Below are 25,344 nucleotides of genomic sequence, written 5' to 3' on the forward strand. Positions count from 1 at the left end.
CCATACAAATCAAAGACATTTTGATACAATACGACATGAGGACTCGTTTTTACAAGGACGGCTAAAGGCAACTCAGGCCGGTTCAGATATCGTTAGTTCCCCTTTCTCCAAATTCCAGAGTAACATGTGTATACAAGTATGATCTTGCTCAGGCTTAGCTCCAGATTTCTAGAATACCACGTAGAATCTATGACCAAAACCAGTGTTCATTAGTCAACGTCTGTCGTTCGACATGTCAGCTCTTTAATGTAGTACAATATCGGTTAACTTTTCAGTTACCTTAATGACAAATATAAGTAGCTTTGACATGTGTGAGAATAAAAGACTTGGTGATCTCAAGAATTACATTCTCCTGAGCATAATAATGCAGGATTTATGACGACTGGTAGGGAGACCTTCAATTTGTCCAGTAGCGTTCATTTCACTCATTTAGGCATGTCCCTCAAATGTCTCAAATGTATTTGAAATGTAAAACATTCCTCCGTCTTTATTGTGCTAGATCCAAGCGAAGAAATGTAATGAGGGCACTTAGCTTCAACAACTAACACGTCCAAGTCAAACAACAACATAACAAACAAAGGGATTTCGGACAATCCTCTACAAGCATTATCTTCACTCAGTCAATATTTTCGAGATTTCTTTGTCTTTGTCTTACACCGTGCTGTTATTTTCAAATGAGAGTAAAACACCATACAAAGAGTTTAATTGTCTCTCACGTTATCGCGTCACATTCCACTTAAGTCTTTTTTGCTTTTTTCAATTTTACTTAAAAACACTAAAATTTACAGAATTGGGCGTTAATTTCTGGAGTATCTCGTAGACCTCCCAGGATGTTATATTAAGTTTATTTGGGAACAACCGACGTATTCTAAGAATTTAAGTGTTGTCGCTTCATTTTTTAAGCTGAGCAAATTAATCTATGTCGCAATAAGTAATATTAATTTGCAGCTGACTTGAACAGAATTGGAAGTCGTTTACTTAGATTACTTGCTTATGAATTTGAGAATACGCTTGTACAAATCAAATGAACACTTCGTTTAGCTCTTATGTATCTTTCTATTACTATCACATTCCTGTGTCTATTCAATTATGTCTTTTCATAGCTCTTTTTCCATTTTCTATGCTATGGATTACAGTTGTCTTTGTCGAGCATACTTTGACTACCGCACAATTTTGAGACGTGAGGGAAAACGTACACTTTTAATTGACAATTGTGGTACAAAAGATTGTTGATCCAGAGTAAATCCCTATGAAAACAACTGTTTTTGTGAGATGTATTTAAAAGTTCCGGAAGGACTTGAATAACATACGTCATTTTCCCGTTTTCTTTTTTAATCCTGAATTGATTGGGAGCTGATAACAACGAAATACAAAGTCACGGATACTAAAATGGTTTAAGCAACACCAAATTAATTTACAATTGCAATGGAAACCTTTACCCTGATACGTGACACGTAAACAAAGCTGAATGTTTACTGAATTCAAATGAAGCAGAAGGGACGAGAGTGTTATGGGTCACTGGTGAACATCAGTAATTGCTTTTTGATCCTCATAAAATATTTATTAGCAATCGGTGGTTAAATGCTCACACGCGCGAGAATGAGCAGAAATCCTGACACTATGGTCCTGCCAAGAACAGCCATGCATACTGGAGAAGACAAACCAAAACTTCGCGCAGTGATGCTACAAAATGTCGCTGGACTTCATTACATTTATCTCACGACTGAAAAACCACCAGCAGACAGCGACAGCCTTTCCGTCCCTACACTGAGAGGTAAATACGACATTTATCTCGCGGTTGGAGTTTCCTTTTATTAGTCACACGATAGGTTGTTTTCATTTTCGCATATCTTATTTAGTATCTACTGATCATTGTGGTAAAAACTGAAAAACCAGAGGCTGTAACAGACACATCCAGATTTTCTGTGTGGGAGTAAGTCGTAGTTTGTAATACTTTGTTTTCACCATAATGAAAAACCTGCTGGTTAGTTTTTTAAAACATTGTAGAACCTCAGGTGGAATTACACGCATAAGAAAACTGCGAAACATTTGGAGGGCAATTAAATTAGTAGAAACAGGTTTTGTATTTGAAGTCTGCAAAATCGAAGTTTGCACGAAAAGTATAACGAGATTTTGCAGACTTAATTTAATTGCAGCATTCTATTGGCTGATCTTTTGAATAGTAATACCGATCATTAAACAAAATTCTAAACTTAAGTTCAGTATACTGTACCATCGTTAAAAATGGACATTTCTCTGTGAAGATATCAGGAGAATCCTTTCCTGTGATGAATAACTCTTGGAAGATATATTTGCGACGTGCTGACTAACATGACTGACCCTGGACCGGCAGTTCTGCTAGACTGATTACGTAAATGAAAAGTTTAATTAGGATAAAGCATTGTTCTACAATAAAAGTTACGTGATGCCCTCAAGTTAACCTTGTGTCTATAAGACACGTCAATTAATTTCACCTAAAGTAAATATAAGTACTTATCAGAAGTGAATTGCACCTATTTTGGACATAAACCCCAATATACCGACAATCGGAAGTGCGCGGCACTATTTTTATAGAAATTCTGGTCACGATTCTCATACATATAAATTGTTTGTTTATTTATTTAGTTAATCGCCTTGGTGCTCTGAGATGTCTTACTCAATTCTTTTCGTTGACCGCACAATGAACCTTTTTTTTGTGGTAATCCGAATGAGTCAGTTTTCATTGTAATAGTTCAGAGTACAAATATGTGATAGAAGGTGTTGGTGCTATGATGACATAGTATCATACCAAAGAACTTTGCCGGGAATTTAGTAATGAGTCCAGGAGAACTCGAGTAGTGAAACTACCGTAATTTATTTGACAAAAATCATGAAGGTTCTTGATAAGACGATTTCCTCGAATCGGCTGGTTTAGTTCCTCCAGCTGCAATTTACCGTTTTCCTCCGCTAGCTCCAGTTATGAATTTCTGACCATTTTTACCCCAAAAATTCTTGGTCTACTGCTCTTGAGACGCCACATTTCTCAAAAATAACAATAGCTACAATGCCACACGCGCGCAACATTCTAGTTATTTGACAAACAAAAGTAAATGATGAAAATAGACGGGAAGATACGACCTCTTACTAAATGCGATAATTTTTTTTTAAATGTTAGTCTTGAAAATTTGGTAGAACATAAAGGCAGCATCCCTTAGTTGTTGGTTTTCTTTATTCTCATTACCTACCTAGTTGACACTGTATGGATATTGTGTCAGGAAAATTAATATATATCGATCTTTTTAAGACCTTTAAAGTCGGGACAACCGTTAGTGGCAGGCGAAGTTAAGGTACTAAATCGATAATAGTTCGAGAAGGGTAACCGATTGAAAATCTCTCTTGTGAATTCGACTGTCGAACTCAGCTGAATACCTTCACAGAGTTCGACTGTGTTCAGGAAACGATCTTAATTTCGAAGAAAACGTGTTCAAAAGAATGTGAATTTGTGAACTGTGTGAACTATCATTTTTTTGTTCACTTTTGCACACGATTACCGATTGAATTCTATTGTCTTATTGTATTTATTTATTTATTCATTTATGTAGATTCTGATCGCAGTGAACACCCTAAAGACCGAGACCTCAGCGAGCATTTACCACAAGCAAGCAGCAGTCCGACACCTAAATATGAATTATACAACGGCGAAGAAGCTGTGGAAAGAGACTGTAATCAAACACAGAGCATTCCACCAGTCAAGATTACCAAGACTATATCAACATCAACAGACGATATCGTGTACACAATACTCACGGAAGATAAATCCACATCAACCGATGATTTAGAAACCTTCGAGGATAAAACTGAATCTGTCGAAAGCTCGGACACCGAGAATAACGACAAAAGCGTGGAGTCTGAGTTCCACTCTACAAGCCTCAATGATGAGAGTGATAATATATGCGCGGGACCTGAGTACCAAGACACAAATTTGACTGATGCGACAAAGGTTCAGTTTTTGCAAAGTCAGCTGTTCGCCATTCAAACACAGAGCGTCCAAGAAAGAAGAAAATTTAGCGAAACGCGAAGATACTGGACTGATCCGATGATTGCTAATAACCTTGGTCTGAATGAATTGCAAAGGGCTTCCAGCTCACCAAGTTTATTAGGTGAGTGATCACCCTCCCTCCCTTTTCTCCCAAGGGTTATCCCCCCTAACAGAGATTCACTGTGTTAGTAGTGGATTGAATCTGTTCAGCTGCAATGAACAAAACGAAAGCAAAGCGTGGCAAGTTTGGGATGAATGCGAGATATAAAGAGAAACATTTGTGAGAAATAAATAAGAGAATGCGATTTGTCTTGCTGACGAGATATCCAAAATGGTTGAGAAACGAACTAAGGCTGGCAGGTAATGTCTGGCGATTTATTATGTTTTTGTTCATCTATCTTTTGTCGAAGTGATCTAGCCACAATAATTGGCTCTACTGCAAGTAATGAGACTTGCCTCCAGGCAGGAGATAAATCATTTAGCATTACACTGAATGGGGCTGTTTTGTGTTGGATGAAGTCAATATATGCCGAGTCAAAGTGCATTCTAATTCTGAAATAGCAGCACCACACCCTTTGCATTTCCATGTGACTAGCCTGGATCTCTTCATTTGTGTTTTATCTTTACTTTTCAGACGGGTGTGGAGAAAGCACAGCAAGGACTAAGAACCCCTATCGCAAAGATGCCGCGTCCATTCCAAAGCGTCGCGTGTCAGATGGAAATAACCCCCTGTCATCTGACTTCATGATACGTTCAAGACCCTCATCGTTCCACGATGCTGAGCTAACTACAGTCCCTGAGGTGACTATTTCACCATATGAGGAGGATAATGCGAGTGAAGACAGCTCCAGATCACCATCTCCCATTTCGAGGGTAAGTTTAAGCTTTGTAGATTACACTACTTATGTCACTGGCGGGCTCGTGGTCCGTGGTCTGGTTTTGCGACGGTCAATCAAATCAGTCCTTAAGTTTGAAGTCTCAGCAACATCTTCCTCATGCTGTCATGCACTGAGGAACTATGACACTCCTAGAACTAAAATCCTGGAAAAAAACGTTTGGTACACTTTCTGTGTTGTCAATGAAAACAGCAATGTTCCGCACCCCACCCCACCCCACCTCTCCTGTAAGGCCGGGAGTTCGCATACCTCAAACATCTTGTACAACCTAGAAGACTTCGACGCCGTTGGGAGCTGCTCAGAGAGTGTTAGGGAAAATATCTTCTAAGGGAATTCTTGTGAGTGTACATCATCGGTTATTTTCAAACTAGACACTGAAAGAAGGCTACAAACTAGTCAAGTGTTCCTAAACCTTTTTGCTGGGATCGTAGCGAAAACACTCATGTTGTAGTTTTCTGTCTGTAATGAAGCACAGTAAAAACAGCTTACACAGAGGAGGACTAGAAGCACAATAAGGAAAGACAGACAGACAAGTCAATATAGCATAAAAATCGCTTTTTAGTCAAGATAGACTGACCAGTGTAATTTTTCCTTGTTTTAACGAGTTGCTCTTGTTTCGTCTAACAGCATTCTCAAGATGATCTGGCCTCAAGTTCTTCGTCCCCAACTCCCTCTCAAATAAATGAAGAAGGTTTAGCACCCCAGAGATCGCCGCGGTCATCACCTCTGACTCTTGAAGAGGACGCAGATATCAGAGAGAGGCATCAGGTGAGCCGCAGTGCATTGTGGTACTCATATCCAAAAATAATCACTTCCACAAAGAAAAAAAAACCCTTTTTAAAATAGCGAAGTCGTGAGAGTACAAAGGAAGAGCTAGGGGTCTCCTTGTCAAGAATATGTGATAGTGTACCGCAAAAGCCTTCGTACATTGCGCGGCAGAAACATATCTTGACTTATCACCACAGCTGAATTTCAAAACACACACAATGACATAAAAGATATGTGGTAAGACTCAGCTTTATACTTTTTACAATGATATGTTTATATTTCAGAGAATTCTTTCTGAGGTTCAAGCCGCTCCCAGTCCCGGGCCAAGTCCACAAGGCAGTCCACAGTTGAGAAGGAAACTGGCACACACAGTGTCACTTCCGGTCGAATCCTTTGGACATTACCTGTCCACCATGGGCGTGCAAGCACAGAGTAAAGACAATGTGCAAACGGTACATATAATTGATTATTCTTCACCAAGCTACTTAATTATTCCCACAAATTTGTTTAATAATAGTTGTGAGAATTTGGTTATACACAAAGACGATATCCCCAAATTGATAATTGTCAATATTCTTATCACCCATCTGCTTGATAAAATTAGATGTTCTAAGGAGAAACTGGATATCAATCATGCCCAGGTGAACTTTGTGCTGACAAACTTTGTGCTGAAGACGTTCTGAGATGCTGAGAATGTGTTTGACATTGTTAAAGTCAGTTACACTGGTGAGTTACTCGACTTACGCTACTCTTGTTTTATTTTAGAACCGTTTAAGAAGGAAGTCGATCGACGACGACGAAATTTACGTCAAGAAACACCGCCAAACTTCAGTGTCACTGGTAAGGAAAGCCGCTATCGTTCAGTGTTAGATATAAATCATCTCTGAAGTAAACTCTTTGCAAATGTTGACTTATTTAACTTTTTTCAGAAATTTGAAGGGGATATCGAAAGAGAAAACGCCGAGAGCCTTGCTGCCGACATTGCAGAATTCCTGAACAACCGCAGAAAGAGATCTCGAGCAGGCACAATGCCGGTAAAAGAAACATTGATCCTATATATCGTGAACCATTTTTGAAAATTGTCAATCGTACGCTTTTAGCTCTTAAAGTAATAGTTTTAGACAGTTTGTCCACCGTGTGTGTCTCAGTGACACCTGCATACTGAAAAAATGTTTTTGTTCTTTCAGAGTCCACGAACAATCGATGAAAACCCAAAAGAAGAAACGATGGCCGATGAAGAAGAGTACGTAATGACCGAGTTTTCTCTTTACCCTGCTGATGTGACAGTCTATCAAACACTTAGGGAGTATAAAAGAGTTTAAACAAATGTACTAAAACGCACACTTTGATTTATTTTTAGTGACTCCGTGTTCACGCATGCTCGGTCAACGCGCCAACGACGAGGGTCCGCTGTCGTGTCCATGCCTGGGGACCATTACCAGATGGACCTTCACGTGCTTAATGTTCAAGGAGAGCAAATGGGTAAGAAAATGTCGTGTTTTTGTGAATAGCAGTTTTTGATGCAACAGAAACATAAGGGAATTTGTATGGTTTTTGTTTTTGATCTCATTGTTTTTTCACGCTCGCCTTCAGATCTCTCACGATTTTGCTTCGGGCCGAGGCGTCTTTGCAGCTGTGATCGTTCTTGCCGAACAAAACTAGCTATTCAAATTCATTTGACCTAAAAGATTATAAAATAAACAAAACTACGTCTTAAACCAGGACATGAGAAAACAACAATAAGTTAAACAAAAAAAGGCGTTTGCCCATTCCTTGAGTGGATGAATGCCACCAATTTAAGTGAAATCAAATCACTATTTGTGCTTGAATGGATTGCAATATCTATACAACAGAATTACAGCTGCGCATTATTCTTATAAGCTTATTATAATCTAACCTCCACGGTTTTTTATATTAAAATCTGAATTTTCGGTTAATCTAGAAACCGGTTACAAAACAAATGCTTGAACTATCAAATACAAAATAATTTTTTTTTTTTGGGTGAGGAGATCAATACCGCCAAGCAACGGATGGGAACGACCGGAAACAGGCACGTGATCCGTATTTAGCGCGGAAAAGTGACCATTCTTAACTAATTTGTACAAATAAATTGTGCATAAATAAAGTGCATAAATTTTGGACTTACTTTGAACACTTTTTTTTACATTTTTGTTCACATTGCGTTGAAATTTCTGTTTTAGTCTGAAGTTTGATTAAAGTTCTGAAAGTGAAGAAGTTAAACTCGAAAAGAATAGAGCAGCATTATTTGGCAACGTTTTTTTAGCGGCAATTGCGGCGAACCTTGAAACTTTTCAAGAATTTTTGGAATGTTTCTTTGTGCCGCATTCAGTAAACTGCTGGAGAAAACCGCAACGAGAAAAAACCGATGGTTTTTAACGGTGTCAAAACTTGTTCATTTTGAACCATTCCCTCTCACATAGGCTATTTAGCTGAGTCACCTTGCAAATGATAATTTGGAGTCTTCTTGTTGTTGATTTTTTGTGCATGAAAAGTAATTTACGGTTGCATGACCATGTGCCCTTAAAGCCGATAAAAATGGTCAAGTTCTGGTCAGGTGTGATAACCTCCAGAACTTTCTTTGTTCAGTATATTTTGTTTTATTTTATTTTCTTGCCATGCATTCACGATCCGGGTTCGGGGCCGGAACACATTATCAAACGCCGCTGTTCTCTAACTAATTTGGAGTTATTCTGCACAAATGAAGATTAACAGATTGGAGGAGCTTTGAAAATTGAACACGCGTGAGAAAAGTTTGTAGGGTTTGGAAAATTTCAGTTGCCGGAAAGTTTCCACTTATTTTGAGTTTGTCGCACCTTTGTAGCGAATTTACTTGCTGCCAAGAACATGCTGCTAATGTGCGGTACGACAAGCAGAATTCGAGGCGCCGTTTTGGTTTCAAAGAGAGAGTTTGATAGTTTCGTTATATCCTTTGTTATTTTTTTTTACAGAAGGAAAGCACTTAAGCGTCATCCGAGAGAAGAAGGAGCTCTCTGGCTCATCGACTTCACTCAACAGTATAGGTAAACAAAACAAACTGCTAAGTAGAATGCAACCATAGTTTGTAATATGTGTTTTAAGCCGTTGCTGCTTGCAAATATTTTCTGGTCGGCAACTGAACATTGTCGTCTCACTCCGAGCGAGGCACGATTTCAGACGCTCGAGATCTCTCGGCCTTCCGAAGTCTTTCGACGTGGGCGAGCAAATTCGGCATATTTCTAACAAATGACAAGCTTTATTCTAACCTCTGTCTTATCTGGTCTTAGATCCTGAAAAGCGATCAAGATGGTCAATTCTCAGACGAAATAAGAAGATGGTGAGGGCAAATTTAATCCTTCTCGGTTTTCGTGACATTAGTTATATTGTTATTTCGCTCAACGAGTTTTGTTTTCTGTTTATCACGATAGCTGTTACTGAAAGACAAAGCCAGACAAGGTGAAGATTTCAGAGAAAGCTTGGCCCGCATGAGGGAGACCCCAAAAGCAATTGTGAAACACGATCTGTCCGAATTTAAGGTGAATAATTATGTACATCGAATCAACTCATTACTGTGATCCTAATATCATTTAAGGGGCACTTGTCTATTTTTGTAAGCTCAGAGACCTACGCAGATCATGGAAAACAAGCAATATTAATCATATTGTTTTAGAATGGTACTCGTGAAGCGAATAGTTAGGAAGTAAGGTTGAATAACGATGAAGAGCTATGAAATGAATTGCGAAATGGACAATACTGAAGACGTAAAGGGCACGAAACTGATAAAGTTTGTTTGAAATGCCGTTGAGAATATTCAAAATTTGTTCAGTAAGACATGGAAATCCAGTAAGAAATTGCTTTCTATTCATAAGTTATTTCAGGTTAGTCAATTTTTTAATCCATATCTCGAGGTAAAATTTGCTGGACGTATAATAGTTGAGCGGATACTCGGCGAAACGGCTTATTTATCCTGTGGGCGTTTTTTCCGGATTTTTTTCATATTTAACCGGATCATTAGTTTTTAGTAGACTAACCACTGGCTTTACTTCATAACGATAGTTCCGCATTCGACAACAAAAAGTAGAATTACAAAAGGCTTTGGACTCAAGGGGATTATGGCTGAAAACTAACGCTTCCCTCCCCCAACCTTTCCGCTCTATTCTGGCAAAATTTATTTGTGGCTTCATGCAATCTAAAATGTCATTTTTGTTCGCAGAGCGAGATTCCACAATCGTTTAAGAACTCATTTGTTTCGTCGATGTTTGGAATGTGCAGAAAGAAGAACAAAGAAGTGGGGATTTGAGAAATTAAAAAAAAAAATAGGAAATTGAAGATTTAGTTTAAATTAGAATTGTTAGGTGGTAATCAATCCATTGACACGTTAGACTGTTGCTAAGTTAAGTACTCTCGTAAGAGATTCCTCTCAGCGTTTTTGAATTCCCAATTCTTTTTCTGATTTCTTATGCCATTTCATAAATGTTCACCTCTACTTGTCATCAAGTCCGTAATTATTCAATGAAGAGAAAAAAGTGGAAAAAAAGAAAGAGTCCTAGCTTTTGTCTAACGAAATCATATTCGGCGATTTTTCATCCTTTACAGAATAGTCACTGGACTCTGCTTATGGGGCAGAGCCTGGAGAGAAGTCCGAGAAGACCTCGATCTGAAGCTACACTGTCTGATCACGAGACCAAAAGACGCGAAGCAGTATGGGAACTGTTTCATAGCGAGGTTGTTTATCTAATGAGTCATCTATTGGTTCTTAAAGAGGTAAGGTTTGGGTGGCTACTAAAGATTTCCGATCAAATGCCGACGATGTTTAGAATGCGCTTCTTACAACTTGAATTCTCCTGTCAGATTAAGTTGCATTGTTTGACGCTAGGATAGTACAAGTATCGCTTTATGTTTTATATTTTATTTTAACAGAGATTCTATTGATAATAGTTTGCATTGTACAGTGAAGGAGCTCTCTTCATAAATAAATGTTACTTCCTTATGTCGCGAAACATTTCCAGTTTTCCCATAGAGGATGAAGAGGAAATGCACAACAACTCTGACGTAGTTCAGTTAATCACTTTGGTAAAACCATTTAGAAGTTTGAAGTTACTAATTAGTATCCTCGAATCCCTTAGCTTTGTTGATCCTTCAGTAAAGTACTTCAAGTTTGCTAGGGCGTTTTTTCATGGGTGTTTCCCCAGCCTCCGTTAGTTTACAGTTTGAAGTTAACTACAGTAATAGAAGCTCTTACTTCCAGTACCCTATCCTTGATTTTTCTAATTACCCGGCCTGTCAACTGTTTTTCTTTAATTTGCCTTTTTGGTCAGGTGTTCCTCGAACCTTTGAAAGAGATTCAACAAATGGGACATTTGCAACATGTGGATGGCAACAAAATCTTCTGTAATCTTGAAGAACTCTGTGAGGTAATGGAAGACAAACTGTTAACTACAAGTTCTGAGAACAATGCACCCATTTTGTCAAACAGTGTACTACTGAACAAAACTTAAGACACATTCATGATTGTCATATATAGTACCCCTCGGTCGTCTCGTAACAATTTCACTTAAATGTTACTGCGAAGATGTTATGCGGAATTTTTCGCGTAAATATAAGAAAGGCAGGCAAATAGAATATTTGATTAGACTGTATCATTCAAATGTTATGTAGTGTATTTAGCATTGTATACTTATCTCTAAATTATGTTACTTTGCAGGTAAGCACGAGATTTGCAAAGAATCTTCTGCAAGTGTTCCAAAGCGAGCAACCCACACAGTTTGGAAGTACCGCATCTGTCGTCTCCGCTTTTACTGAGGTAAGTACTTGTTTTATTACTCTTTCTCTACTATGAACTGTAGTACTCTATTCACTTTGACTAACCGGTAATGTGGTGTCGCTTCTTATTTTCAGTTCAGTCGCAAAGTTCACCCACAGTATCAGAAATATTGTCTGAATTACTCTAAAGCTCTTAGTTATTTGGACTCACTGAAGAAGGATGAAGACTTCCAGGAGTTTATGAAGGTAATATTATATTTTACTCAGCATTTTTGTTGGCCCAGGATTACATGGCAGAGAAACATCTAAAAAGAACTAAGGGAGATTAACAAGACTTGGTACGAGGGCAAAAGAATGGCTCAAAAAATTATGGACGCCCTGTGTCCCCAATGAAACAAAGCCGGAGAATTAGTAGTGATGACGATGATTATTTTGTTTTTAAACTCTTGCTTAAGCTAAAACCTCCTCTAGCACCGGTCGTGGACGGCTTCCAACCTGGCCGTTGTAATGTTAATAAAAACTAAATTAAGTTTTCACTACTTGTAAGCCGTTTCTCTCTTTGTCTGCGTTGGGTCTTTCGGAAGTTCCACTAAGTGCTTTACCTCCTCGAATTACTTTTAGTAAGCGAACGAGCTGAACGGAAGAAAATTCGAGGAAGTATGAATCATAGGTTAACTGGAAGGTTTACCAGGAAGGCAGTCGCCCTCCCTTCCTCCACTGTTTATGCTTCTGTTCTCATATTTGCTGTTGCTCTCCTATATTTTTCTAGTGGTGTGAGTCTAATGCTAGATGTAACAGACTTCAAATCACCGACCTCTTAGTGGCGCCACTACAACATCTTACCAAGTATCCACTGCTACTCAAGGTAAAACTCGAAAAAAAAAAAACAATCTAGAGATTTCTATGTTAGTGGAGGCGCGGTGGCCTCGTGGTTAGTGCGTTCGACTCCGGATCGAGCGATCCGGGGTCGAGCTCTGGCCGGGGACATTGTGTCGTGTTTCCCATCCAAGGGGGAGTAGAAATATTCCTAGTCGCTTCATGCTACAGAAACCGGGATAAGCTCCGGCCTGGTGGGCCACTTGGCTCATATGCAGACTTTACCTATGTTTCTTTAACCATGAAGTAATAAATGAATCCACAAGGAACAAAACATATCAAAATATTGCCTTGAAGCACACACTATAATGAAATGTCGGTAGAACAGAGAGAAATGAAATGTTTCATCTAAAGAAATTCTACTTCAATTTCAGAACATCAGGAAACGAACTGCTGAAGGCGATGAACAACACAGTTCTCTGTCCTCCATTATTAAGGCTGTAGAGCTTTCAATACGTAAGTGAAGATGTCTTTTGATGACTGCTTTTGCGTCCTAAAAGTCAAGCTTTTAAAGAATACGAAAAATAATACATAAATACTTTGATTTTCCACAGAGGAACTGGAAGGTAAAGTCAAGTCTCGGGCAAACTACGAAAGGTTACAAGAGCTTCAAAGTAGTTTAGTTTGGCCCTCTATTACTGAGCTGGATCCAAAGACCTATGTACCCGAGGTGAGGAAGTAGATCGATGAATACTAATTCCAATCAATCAGTCAGTCAGTCAGTCAGTCAGTCAGTCAGTCAGTCAGTCAATCAATCACTCATCCACTCACTCACTCAATCAGTCAAACAATCAATCAATCATTGAATTAGTCAGTCAGTCAGTCAGTCAGTCTGAAAGATTGGAACCCTTCACTCGTTTGTCCTCCAATTCGATCAACTTAAATTTCCGCTTTACTGAAGTCCTTGTCTTTTTTTGTTTCTGTAGTTCCTGAGAGGTATATTAACCAAACAGCCATGCGAGAGTCTATTAGCAAGTCCTAAGAGACAACTGCTGTACGAGGGACCACTAACTTTGCTTGGTAAGCCATTACTCGTTTGCGTGCAGTGTATTTTGCGAAATCCTCGCAGCATGTCAGGAAAACATCGCAGTTTTAATAAAGAATCTGCTGACCTAAACAGTCAACTGAGTGACTAGAAGGTTCTTTTTACCTCAATGAATTTCAGTTCAGTTAATTTCGATGCAGTGACACACAACTGATCTGCAATAATTGCTTTAATTTTCAGAAAATGCTAAAGTCGATGTGTATGCCTTTCTATTTGATGATATGCTTCTTCTTACAAAATTCCGAAAACTGCCGCCAAAGATGAACAAGGTAGGAATTCGGACGAAATGTAATAAACTGATATAAATTAATCCAAGTTACACGCGGGTCCCTACAACTTTCAATATATCACACAAAAATAAAAGAAAGCACTCTATTTCAGACTATTTAGCTGTTTCAGTAGGCGGATGGTTGATTAGTCCTTATTAGAAATAGTAAGGGATTATGGAGGCTAATCATTAAAGAAGTATTTTAGCATGAAAATGATTGAACGTTATAGCTTTTAGATCGACATTTCAATAAACAGCAGTGAAAGTTTCATATTGATAGAAGTGAGAAGGACAACATTTTTTTTTCCATTATCAGGGTTCAAATTTTTGTTTCTGATCTCTACATTAAATTGAATTTATTTCTATAACATTTTATTTCATGACATTTCTATAACTCGTGTAATTTGAAAGCATAATCTGCGTTTAATAACGGAATTGCCATTACTCTTTAACTGGTGTTGTTGATTATGTTGTCGCTATAAATTTATAATCAAAGCATCCTTCATTGGTACAGAAACTGAATCTTACTGGAATGACAGACAGTCCCCCGCCCACCCCTCCCGTGGTCAGACGTAGCATGTCTGGAGCCCAGTACACAGTCTATAAACAGGTATTTATATTTAACTGTGCTCATAATTTAGTCGTGAAAGAGAGAAACACTCTAACTGTTAGAGTAAGATTCAAGTCCGTAGAGCTTCCTCTGCTAAATACTCCAGTGATTCGCCAATATGAAGGAAAACTTCTTGTTGTATTTGCAGCCAATTCCACTGGACAGATTCATCATTATTGATGCCGAAGCCACACATGCAGGTATGTTACTGAAGCGTTTAACAAGAAATAATAAAGGAATGAAGTATTGTGAAGAAAAAGAATTCGTTAAATTTCAAACTGTTAAAAACAGTTGAGTTTTGAATACGTTGAATACCATTATATGGTATTCCTGTACGCGTGAATTTATGCGGACCTATAAACAGCAACGCCAGTTCATGCGTTACCCTGAATCAGTTTTAATTTTACTAACAATAAAATGCCTTTTAAACAATCCTAATGGAATTTTTGATGTGTTTTATTTAGGAAGCACCTTAAAGAATTCGTTCATAATCATCCATTACAGTAGATTCAAACAAACTGTTGGTCTTTACACTCTACAAGCACCATCACAGAACCTCAAGGTAACGTTTTATGGTCAAGTTTTATGGTCAAAGATTCTTGTGGTTATTAAACATCCTCCCTTATAAAAGCTGAGGGCTTAATCAAGGCTTCTCGATATGCATTGTGACCAAGGAAACCCAATAGACTCTAGCTATGGAGCGTATGCACCTGCCGTCATGGCAGCCATATTGGTGTTCCAAAGCAATGAAACGGCGGCCATGTTGGTGTACCAAACCAATCCTGTGGGAGTTCAACTCTTTTCTTATGTAAACAATTATTTTTGTTCCAATAAATTTGTATGGCTGCAGGACACGTGAGTGAATACGCTCTATAGGATAATTCTGATTAACGACTTCAACAAGGAACGTTAAATTCTTCTCAAAAGTGCCGACTTAAACTTGGTAAATCGTTACAGAGGTTGCTAAAGTGCATTCGTCTTCTGGCTCGTTGTGGCTCATTCATCAGTTTGAAATGTGTTTATTAGAAGAGTACTGCTATAATTCTGATAATTCCTTGCCAGTGTAGGAATGGTTAAACAGTAGCTGACTTTACTCCGTATTCTATCTATAACTGTTCTTTATATGACCCATAAAACTTTAAAGGGATACTCTATACCTCAGAAAAATATTTAAGAAAAAAACGGTAGCTTATAACCCAAATGAGAGGTATTGAACAGATATAAGTGGTCAATCTTCGTAATTTTTCGAAGTAATAAAGTAATTATTACAAATGATCTAGTAGTGCTAATCTATCCTTTACAGAACGTGGTCGAAAATCTTTGTGTTTGGGGATAGAAACCTTTCTTACACGATGATATGTTGTAACTTACAGGAGACCTGGACAAGCACGCTAAAAGCGGCCCAGAGCAGATGGTCAGAGGCAGTCGCGCTAGAACTAGCAGCTGAAACAGAAAAGATGAGCGCTCTTCAAAATGTGAACGAAGGAGAAAGCGAACAAGACTCGGGTCCCAAATCACCAGATGAGACAGTCATGAGTCAAACGCAAATGCTCTCTTACTACAAACCAATTGAATCAAAGTGTTGACGAAATGCGAGCCATTTACAACGGATTTTCAGTGAAAATTCTGGATGCTAGCAACTTTTAATTGCACCATTGAATTGAGCCTCGTCTATCTACCTTAAAAGAAACGTCACTACCTTGAACAGGCAGGTCAGTGGCTCTTCATGAAGTAAAAGTTGAATGAATCTACAGATGTCAGGTCAAAAGAGCTATTCCAGCAGGCCATCAACCGAGCCATAAAGAAATCTGTTGATGCGTTGTTCTTCGTTATACCATGTCCTATTGAGGTGTCCGTCATAAGCGAGGTGTTACGTTACGTGACGTTACGTTATGTTATACATTTGTCCTCCTTGGAACCACTTTATAACTTACAAGAAGAGCAAGATTGTGGTGATACTTTTACATAAAGACGATTCCGATTTACCCTTTTGTGTGCAAAACTTAAAAGTATCCAGGATGAGAAATTTAACTTTATTATGCGCAATGTGTTAGATCACTGCAGAGGTTTTCAAGGGATGAAAGAGAAGAGAATTTCAGGAGCAAAATTTTAATATTGGGAGGAATTGAAATTGTAAATAGGGAGATCGAGAAATGCAAAAGTGCTACGGGGAAAAAATTCTCAAGTTACAGTTCCAGCGTTTCTGTTATTAGTACAAATCAAGGAATGAAAAGTTAAGTAGACTGAATTGTCTCTTTTGCAACATAGTAAAGACTGGGTGAAAACATTAACACCCTTGTCTAGATACGAGAAAACAACTTGTTAATACCCTTTTCAATTGTTAGGCGCTTTCAATATTTATAAACTGTGTGACAGAGCGAGAAATAATCATATATATTTTAGAACTAGAAAACGCGCGCGTTTACAAACCTGATGCAAACAGGAGACTTTCAATTCAGAAGAGATCAAGTTGTAGCTTCTTGACTTATACAGACTTTCGAGTTCTCGTTGCGTTAATGACCGTAAACCAGTGGGTTATGAGAATTTCATGAACGATATTCTTAAATAGAAGTACCAAACTCATCAAAGGTATAGTTATTTATTTTCATCTTTCGCGACAAAATACATTGTACAGTTTAATGACACCTGTCATATTTTAGAGGGAAGTTTGTTATTTCATAGTTTTCATGTTGTAGCACAAACAAAAAAAAAGATTATGTTTGACGTGTGTTATGAAGGATAAAAGATATGAAAAAAGAGAATAAAATAACACAAATCCAATCTGTCTTTTGACTCTTGGTTGATTTTCAGGTCACATTTGCGAGAAAAAATCTCATCTCTATTGTTATGAGATGAGATTTATATCGCGTGATAGTCAACTAGGGCAAAGTAACAACAAAATATATAGTGCGTAGCTTAGCCAATAGAAGAACGGTATTCGTGATAGAACTCCAGTAGATTTATACTGTATAAATCCACTAGAGTTCTATCACGAATGGCGTTCTCTGATTGGCTACGCTACTCACTATCTATTCCATTAGTGTGCAGTGGCTTGGTGTGGTGGACAAAATTGCAACGTTACCACGTTTCTCCGAAGCTTTGAAAGAACATTTAGAAGCAAATGAATAAACAAAATTCCTGAGAAGACTAAAATGAGGACATTGACGGTTTCTTGAATTAAAATAGATCGAAATTTTTGAAAGAAATTGATAAGCGCGCGTACACAACTGCAAATGTCAAATTGACAATTAATTCAGTCCGCGCGAATTCTCTGAAGCAGGAAGTTTAATACTAAGAACAGAATATTTGAAGGAAATTTCAGTTCGAAATCTACTAAGATAATTAGATTATTCGCTCTCGATTTCTATGAGGCGATAGTTGATTCGGCCTTCGGCCTCATCAACTATCACCTCATAGTAATCGAGAGCGAATAATCTAATCGTTAACAGTTAGTATAAATCTACTGGGGTTCTATCACAAAAGCCGTTCTCTGATTGGTTACGCTACTCACTATCTATTCTGTTGTAGATAGTGAGTAACGTAGCAGTGAGCGCTTGTTAACAAAATGGCGCCTGCTTCTTTGCGTTTTCTTGTCTGTGAAGAAAATTAAGATAAAGATTTCAATGACTGGTAGATTTATACTAAAACAATTAGATTATTCGCTCTCTATTTCTATGCGCGATAGAAATCTCGAGCTCATAATCTAATTGTTAAGTGAATTCTACTGGTATACTTACGCGACAGTTATGATTGACTGAGTTACTCGTATACTATCAGCCATTATAGTTCACCATTGGTTTCAACTATTCACGTGACGCGATAGTGTTCATCGGCGGAGACTCTATTAGCCCATAGTGCACGTCGATGAAAATACCCGAATGGATAGTACTCGTTCGTGAAAATTGTTTTGCAAACAGGCAGGCTTATAGAAAAAAAAGTGAAAGATTGATTGATCTACATTTAGTGGGTTTTGGTCTTTTTTCTTTTTCATATTTTGCATTTGGCTTTCACGCCTTTCATCTGAAAAGTTGAAAATAATATGATTTTTAAAATGGCTCGGGGAAAAAAACTTAGTTGTGAACAATAAAGACAACAGTGTTTATGTCTCGGAACTATCGGTCTGATAATTGCTTGTTGGAAATTTGATGTTCTTCAAACTAGCATATTTGCTCTCGAAGCTTCGCTTAACTGGCAAATATTTGTTTTCAGAACGTCAGATTTCCGCGGGGCACTGACCATCAGCCGATAGTTATCTCAAGCTGGAGCGGTCGTGAAACCACTCAGCCAATCTTAAACCTAGCCTGTGTGTGTGTACATCCGCCCCTTCCCCTCAAAAAAGTCGAAGAAAGGGGGCGGATATACACAGGCCATCTCAAACCGTGGTAAAACCAAAACCAATGTAATTTCCCGATTACTTTCGACACTCGTTTTTGAAAACCGCCTTATAAGCTCGAGCGCCCTCCAGTCAACTATCACGCATAGAAATCGAGAGCGAATAATCTATAAATCTACTAGTCGTTCAATACTGCATCTATATAAAAAACGCAAAGAAGAGGTTGCTAGTTTGTTAACAAGCGCACTCTGCTAGGCTACTCACCATCTACAACAGCGTAGCAAATAACGGAAAAGAATTCGTTATAAAACGCTAGTAACTGTGTACTTATTGTTAGATAGAAATGTATACTTTGACTTGGTCGTTCGTGGTTTCAAAATAATTTACGTCGCTAAGGAGTTTACCAGATACTGTTACATTGACTCATAGCGTAAGGCTGGGTTTCGTTAGAGGATAAGCACAAGAAACATACACAGAAGTAATAACATGTTAGCGCCTTCTGTTAAGAAAATTTCCCAACAAGAGCGCTTTTGAACAGTCCCTTAGTGTGTTCCATATTTTGCTAGTACTTATGATCATCGCCAGAGAAAACCAGCGTTTTGTGGACTACAGCTACAAGCAAAATTTTTATTAATCACATTTTGGCGAAAAAAGTTTTGAATCTGACAGAGTGACAATAATAATCATAGCTGTGTTTTATTTTTCATTTTTGTGAAATAATCTCACCTCTGCTATTGTCCTGAAAACTCACACCTCATCTTTGTGTCGGTCATGTAAATAGCTTACAATATAACCAGTTTTACACTAAAGTCAAAGAATTTTTTTGGACGAACTTGTGCAAGTTTTTTTCTGGTGAGTTTGGTAACGCTATAAAGACGGGTATAATTGTTAATTATTCCACGAGCGCGCGTTGGACCATCTCATATCCAACAAGCGAGACTGGAATAATTGTTTTATTAAAAGAGCCCCCGAAATGTAGAAAACAAAAATAACAATAAAAACGCCCCAAAAAATCACGCGTACGCTTACCATATTTGTAGAGCATGGTATAATGGCTCATAACCCAGGATAGCTAAGCCAATGAAAACTCTTGAATTGCATTACGCTATGATCTAGTTTTTAACAAAATAAAAATATACACTTCGCAGGTCAGGTAAACTCTGTGATAAATATAACGTAAACTCAAAACTTAAGTCACCTCTGAGTTTTAAACGTCTTTGTAAAGCGCGTAACAGGTATACAAGCTAGCGCAAACGTGAAGCGTGACATTTCTCACTTATTTAACGGACAGAATAAATACTTGAGATGTCATCCTGATTAAAGCAAAGACCGAACTTTATGACGGTTTTGTTCCACGTAATTAGCAAAAACTCTCACCTCTATTATTTACTGGAAACTTACACCTCGGTCTCGACTCACGCCAATATTAACAAAATAAATCACAGAAACTAACAAATCATCTCGCGAATAAGTCTCCCTTAATTTTGTTTTAACAAACTGATTGAACGCGTGAAGAAACTTCAAAGTTTGTTCGCGTGTTCAATCGATCAGTTTCTTTCTGTAATTTCTGAAGAGCGCAAGCTAAAGACTTAACACAGATCATAAAAAGCAATTGTTTCTGATCAGGACAAATTAAACTACGATCATTTTGAATAGAAAAAAGGTTCATACCGACTTCAAGCGTACAGATTAGCTTACGCAAGACTTTTTTTTTTATTATCAGATTTCGACAAGAAGCAAAGGTTTTGAAGAGACAAAATGCTTAAATCATTATGCCTTTGTTTGACTTTTCATTGTTGAAAAAATCTCACTTACTTACCTTTTGTCCTGAAACCTCACACCTCGTCTCGCGTGGGATCTCTAATAACTAAAGACATTTTGCTCCTTTGTTTGCGTGTTTAGTTAATGAGCGTGTTTATGTTTATATTTGTAAAGCCATGAGTATATAAGGAACCCGCTCAAACGTTCTTCACTTTATCACTACTCGCAACGACTGAAGGTGCACAAACGTTGATCATGAAGATTTCTTGGCTGTTATTAGTGACTCTGTTGGTTTTGGTTCATATTCCGCAAGGATACAGCAGAAGCACGTAAGTTTTATCTCATTTATACTTCAAACATTTTCGGCAAATCTCGCGCACTATATTTTCTGAGAATAGGACTGGATTCTCGTGTTGTCCACGCGCGTCGCCTAGTCCTCGTTTGTGATGAACTTCACACTGCTAAGGACTTTATCACAGAGCTTTCGAATAGACATTAGTAAGTTCGATCCAAGTCACAAACTAGTTAGGTTTTATTGCTAATCTAAGTCAGTTCAAGAACACTTTGAGTTTTTACTCTCTGCAGCATTTTAGCTGTAGGCATGGGAGATCAGGAGGGTAGCATGTGTTAGCAAAAACGCTCAATATTTTTGACTCAATTCTGACAAGTTAGTCTTCCGTTAGATGACTGTAAAGTTTATGTTCACCTTTTACGAATTCAGTACATAGCTGACGTCTGGAAATGAATGATGGCTAGTCAGCCACTTAAATTTCCCATCCTTAGTAACATCTCAAGATATTATCGGTGACGCAAAATTTTTCAAACTCGAATGTTGTCGCGAGCTCTTCAATCCATGTAGAAAATGTGTTTGTCCTAACTTTCCAGGTCAGTGTCTTATTATATTCTCTCATTGTTGAGCGCAGTTTAATTAAATATCATGTTTATTTTGTTGCAGATCTGACGGTGGCTTGCGCAACGGCTTTCTGCGAAAAAAGGTATGAATATGTGGATGTATATGTGTTTGTTTCTAAGAAATGCGACAAGTTCATTGATGATGCACGTAAAAAAAGACTGGTGGACGCAAATCATTTATTGCAGTTTACGCTATCGATAGTTGTTACAATACCTACAGTTTCGAAAAGAACGGTGTTTCGTAAGCTGTCCTGGGGATTTTTTTTTCTTGCCATTCGGTTATTGGTCTATTTCAAAATGTCTGTCTTCTTGGGCTTATCCATGTGAGGTGCTGGGAGGAGATAGATTGTTTAAGATACCATATGTCAGTTGTAATAATTCAGTGCTCGCAATTGTTTCCACTACTGTATCTCGCGTTATGTCCTATTCACAAACTGGTATGACAAGAGGAAAATGAAAACAAACCACGAGCCAGTATACTCTAAGTGATTGATGGTTTATGTCCTAAATTTGTGACGACGAGAATAGAAACGTACGCGTAGCTTTTATTGGGGAAAAGCAAAACAGAATTGAAACGATCTGATATTCGACCGTTTCACTTGGTAACTTGCGCTTTACATCTAGCTTTATTGTAAGAAAAAAGTTAAGCTTGTTTTGATGAATTTGATGTAAGACTACACTTTGGGATTCTTACATATTTGATCATGAGTTGTCAATGCCACAGGTTTTGACCCCAAATTGTAAAACTAGCAAGACTTTTCCAAAACTCTTTCCTTGTCGTAGAAAATATCTGTTTACTCTTATTCAGCAATGTTAGTAATATCTTCAACCTGATATTCTAGGCACATTATTTTCTTATCTGATTTAGGGTACTTAGTCACAAATGCAGCAAGTTTTTGATCAAAATGGCAGCAAAATCCCTTTGATTGTCCTCTTTAATATTATCTGATTATTGTGCTCCGCTTTGGTTTGAATTATTTAGTGGGAATCTTCGTTCTTGCATTCAACTGTACATTACCTCTTGCAACGTGAAACTGAACGAAACTTGAATTAGAATCTTGAATTAGAATCACCCCGGTGTTTGGGCTAAAATTTTAAGCGTTTCATTTATTTGTTTTCTTCATTCATTTCCATTTCTTTTTCCCCAGAATTATGAATTATTACTGCGCATTGTTAGAGAGGGAGGCCATCGTGGATTGACGGAGTGTCGGCAACAGTTTAAAAACGAGATCTGGAACTGTTCATTGGGTGACAAGACTGTTCACAAACAGTTACCCATCTTTGTGAAGACGACTTTGACTCACGGTAAGTTGGATTTGAAACTCTTTGATTAAGTGCTTATTAACTGATATCCCAAATGGGGGTAAATATTCTAGCCGTTATTTGAAGTTACGCTTTGTTCCAGTTTGATTAATTAAAAGAAAAATCGTTAGGCACTTTATAGACGTAAAGAGAAACAGGACTTGTTTGCTGCGAATTCAAAATGTTTTGCCATGTAGACTTTCCCAAGAAATTTGTCAATGTGCTGTGTTGCTGAGCAAGTGAAACTTCAGCCACAATTGGCCCAAGTTCGGAAATGAGTGGTTACATTCTTAAGCCTAAAAATACGTCTTCGAAGGAGCATGAATAAGAACAACCCTACTTGATTTTCCCATACAGATCATTATATTTCGACTGTTGCGTAACATAAGCCCTTTTATACGTTTCCGAGTTTGGACCGCCTGTGCTTCAACTGCAGTTTTGAACGTTATCCATTGTTTTCGTCAGGGAAATATACCTTTTCACGGTTTGTAACGCCATCTTGTTTCGGGGGCAAACACAGCAAAAATTACAGTAAATGTACGGGGAGAAAAGCGAATCTAATGTCTATCAACTCACGGAAAAATTGAGCTCTGAAGTGTTTTTAAAACATTTTTTAAACTTTTTCCATACGTTTGCTGCGATTTTTGCTGTATTTGCCCCCCCCCCCCTCCCTTCCAAGCAAGATGGCATCAAAAACGGTGAAAACGTCTATTAATTCTCACAGTATTCATGGCATGCTTGTGGAAACACTTGTAATTAGTCCAACCGAAGTTTAATTAATCTGAAACGAAATACCTGAGATAATTGTAGCCACGAGTCTAATGATGTATCCTCAATTCATTTCAGCCACTCGAGAAACAGCTTTCCTTCACGCTATCAGCTCAGCCGCCATTACACACGAGTTCACTCACCAGTGCAGCCAGAACAGAGTACCCGGATGTAAGTGCGGCAAGACAAGAAAACAACCAAAAACAAACAGCGGATGGCAATGGGGAGGCTGCAGCGATGACATCAAGTTTGGAGAGAAGGAGACGAGACGCTTTATTGACAAACTGGAGAAAGGAAACGACGGTCGTACAGCATTTAACCTGCATAATAACGAAGTAGGAAGAAAGGTAAAGCTGATCTGGAGTTTATTAAGCTAAGCCAGTTAATGAATTAGTTTTCCGTTCATTAGAAGCAAATCAAACGGAGTCACTCAGTACAACAAAACTGTCACTTGTCCGTGTTGCGCAAAGTCGATCCGCGTCACAAGATGGGTTGTAATTTGTGTTTGGCTTAAGAAAACGCTTGAGACTTTTAAATTTAAAGGAAATCAACTTTGGTTTGGTCTAAAGATGATTCAGATTTAGAAGAGAATTTCGCGTCTGAGGCTGGAATCTTTAGCTGGTTATTGTTTTTGTTTTTGGGCGGGAGTTGGGGTGGGGACAAATATCAGAATTTTTCTTTGTGTGTGACCTAAGGCGAAAGCTTGATGTAATGCCAGGCCCTTGATAACTATGCGTTCTTGCAGCAAAAACAAGATAAAAACTGAAACAACCAAAATAAGAACTGTTCAGGGCACCATATCGCCCATATTAACAGTGTCTTTTGACTACCATCTCTCATGGCCTGTTGTCATTTTTATCAATTCATAACAGGTTGTTCGAGCAAGCCTCAGGAAAGTATGCAAGTGTCATGGCGTCACCGGAGGTTGCAATTTGAAAACCTGCTGGAAGCAATTGGCCCCCTTTAACGTGATTGGATCAGAACTGAAACGGAAATACAGCGCAGCTGTCCGTGTATCATTCCTGAACAACAAGTTTCACAAACGAGACAACAAACGAGACAGACTGGTGACCAAAAAAGAAAAGAAGCTGGTCTATCTCGACTCTTCCCCAGACTACTGTGTACGGAACGCGACCGCCGGCTCGCCTGGAATGCTGGGAAGGACATGCCAAAGTGAAAATTCATCCTCTGAGGAATGCAGGTCTCTTTGTAACTCTTGTAATCTGCGACACCGAACAGTAGAACATAAGAAGCAAGTCAAGTGTAGATGTAAGTTCGTGTGGTGCTGTACTGTTAAGTGTAAGGTTTGCACCGTGAAGTATTCGCTTACAACTTGTGTGTAATATAGGTTGGGATAGAAACCGTTTCACTTATCACTTCTATAGTTCATTAAGCTGCAGTTTGATTCAAGCTCCTTTCAGAATCTTGGCCGAAATATTAATGCTATTTTTTAGACTCGTTTTTACACGTTTAAAGGTTTTTGTGGATAGTTCTTCAGTAAGCAAAGTAGCTTTGAAATTGGATGTATTGTGTGACCTAGTCACTTATCATTGATGTACTAAGTTATTTTCGCGATAATAAAACATGTAAGGCGGTCTATTTGTTTTTTCTTTTTATATGCGGTGGGGAATATTTCGGGTTTACCTGTTAGTTTGCCCTCAATTTACCCCAACCAAGGCCCAGACCTTGCCCACTATTAAATTCAAGCCGGGAATTCAAGGAAGCATGTGAACTGGGTTCAAAATCAAACTATCCTTTTGGAGAGACGAACAAAAGACGTTTCCCGAAAGAACAGAGTAGTGAAAATTCTTACTTATCTTTTTCTGGTTATGCATACAGTGTTTGAAGGCGTCTCCATCTCGCCACAATTCTTTTATGTTCGAAGCTAATTTTAATTAATGTAATCGTCCTTTCCATCGATTTGCAGAGGTTGTCTCCGTGGCGCAATCGGTTAGCGCGTTCGGCTGTTAACCGAAAGGTTGGTGGTTCAAGCCCACCCGGGGACGACTCTTTTTCTGCACAAAAGT

At 38.3% G+C, this 25,344-nt stretch overlaps 1 protein-coding gene, 1 non-coding gene and 1 pseudogene across 11 annotated transcripts in view; all 3 read left to right on the forward strand.

Moving 5' to 3' along the window:
• The window catches only part of LOC145496395 (uncharacterized), a 37,204-nt gene extending 19,608 nt beyond the window's left edge, over positions 1-17,596 (forward strand). For 9 of the 10 annotated variants that reach the window (XM_081476026.1, XM_081476028.1, XM_081476030.1 and 6 more), the window contains 24 exons: positions 3,582-4,139; positions 4,653-4,891; positions 5,542-5,682; positions 5,967-6,134; positions 6,448-6,522; positions 6,612-6,716; positions 6,870-6,925; positions 7,043-7,164; positions 8,652-8,723; positions 8,967-9,016; positions 9,108-9,215; positions 10,276-10,443; positions 10,998-11,093; positions 11,384-11,482; positions 11,578-11,688; positions 12,212-12,307; positions 12,693-12,774; positions 12,873-12,988; positions 13,245-13,338; positions 13,544-13,632; positions 14,146-14,241; positions 14,390-14,441; positions 14,706-14,803; positions 15,615-17,596. In XM_081476026.1, coding sequence (XP_081332152.1) covers positions 3,582-4,139; positions 4,653-4,891; positions 5,542-5,682; positions 5,967-6,134; positions 6,448-6,522; positions 6,612-6,716; positions 6,870-6,925; positions 7,043-7,164; positions 8,652-8,723; positions 8,967-9,016; positions 9,108-9,215; positions 10,276-10,443; positions 10,998-11,093; positions 11,384-11,482; positions 11,578-11,688; positions 12,212-12,307; positions 12,693-12,774; positions 12,873-12,988; positions 13,245-13,338; positions 13,544-13,632; positions 14,146-14,241; positions 14,390-14,441; positions 14,706-14,803; positions 15,615-15,827 — 3,104 coding nt within the window. In that variant the 3' untranslated portion in view covers positions 15,828-17,596. Of the gene's footprint in view, positions 1-1,030; positions 1,775-3,581; positions 4,140-4,652; positions 4,892-5,541; positions 5,683-5,966; positions 6,135-6,447; positions 6,523-6,611; positions 6,717-6,869; positions 6,926-7,042; positions 7,165-8,651; positions 8,724-8,966; positions 9,017-9,107; positions 9,216-10,275; positions 10,444-10,997; positions 11,094-11,383; positions 11,483-11,577; positions 11,689-12,211; positions 12,308-12,692; positions 12,775-12,872; positions 12,989-13,244; positions 13,339-13,543; positions 13,633-14,145; positions 14,242-14,389; positions 14,442-14,705; positions 14,804-15,614 lie in introns of those variants that run through there. The other variant, XM_081476032.1, reaches the window with a different exon arrangement.
• A 1,484-nt stretch (positions 17,597-19,080) lies between these two features.
• On the forward strand, positions 19,081-24,856 carry LOC145498574 (protein Wnt-8b pseudogene; annotated as a pseudogene).
• Positions 24,857-25,249: 393 nt separating this feature from the next.
• Trnan-guu (transfer RNA asparagine (anticodon GUU)) lies at positions 25,250-25,323 on the forward strand. Its single transcript has one exon. It is a non-coding gene; the product is annotated as a tRNA-Asn (tRNA).
• The last annotated feature ends 21 nt before the right edge of the window (positions 25,324-25,344 follow it).

The sequence above is a fragment of the Orbicella franksi genome, chromosome 9 (genome assembly GCF_964199315.1).
Source record: "Orbicella franksi chromosome 9, jaOrbFran1.1, whole genome shotgun sequence".
In the NCBI taxonomy this organism is placed as follows: Eukaryota; Metazoa; Cnidaria; class Anthozoa; order Scleractinia; family Merulinidae; genus Orbicella; species Orbicella franksi.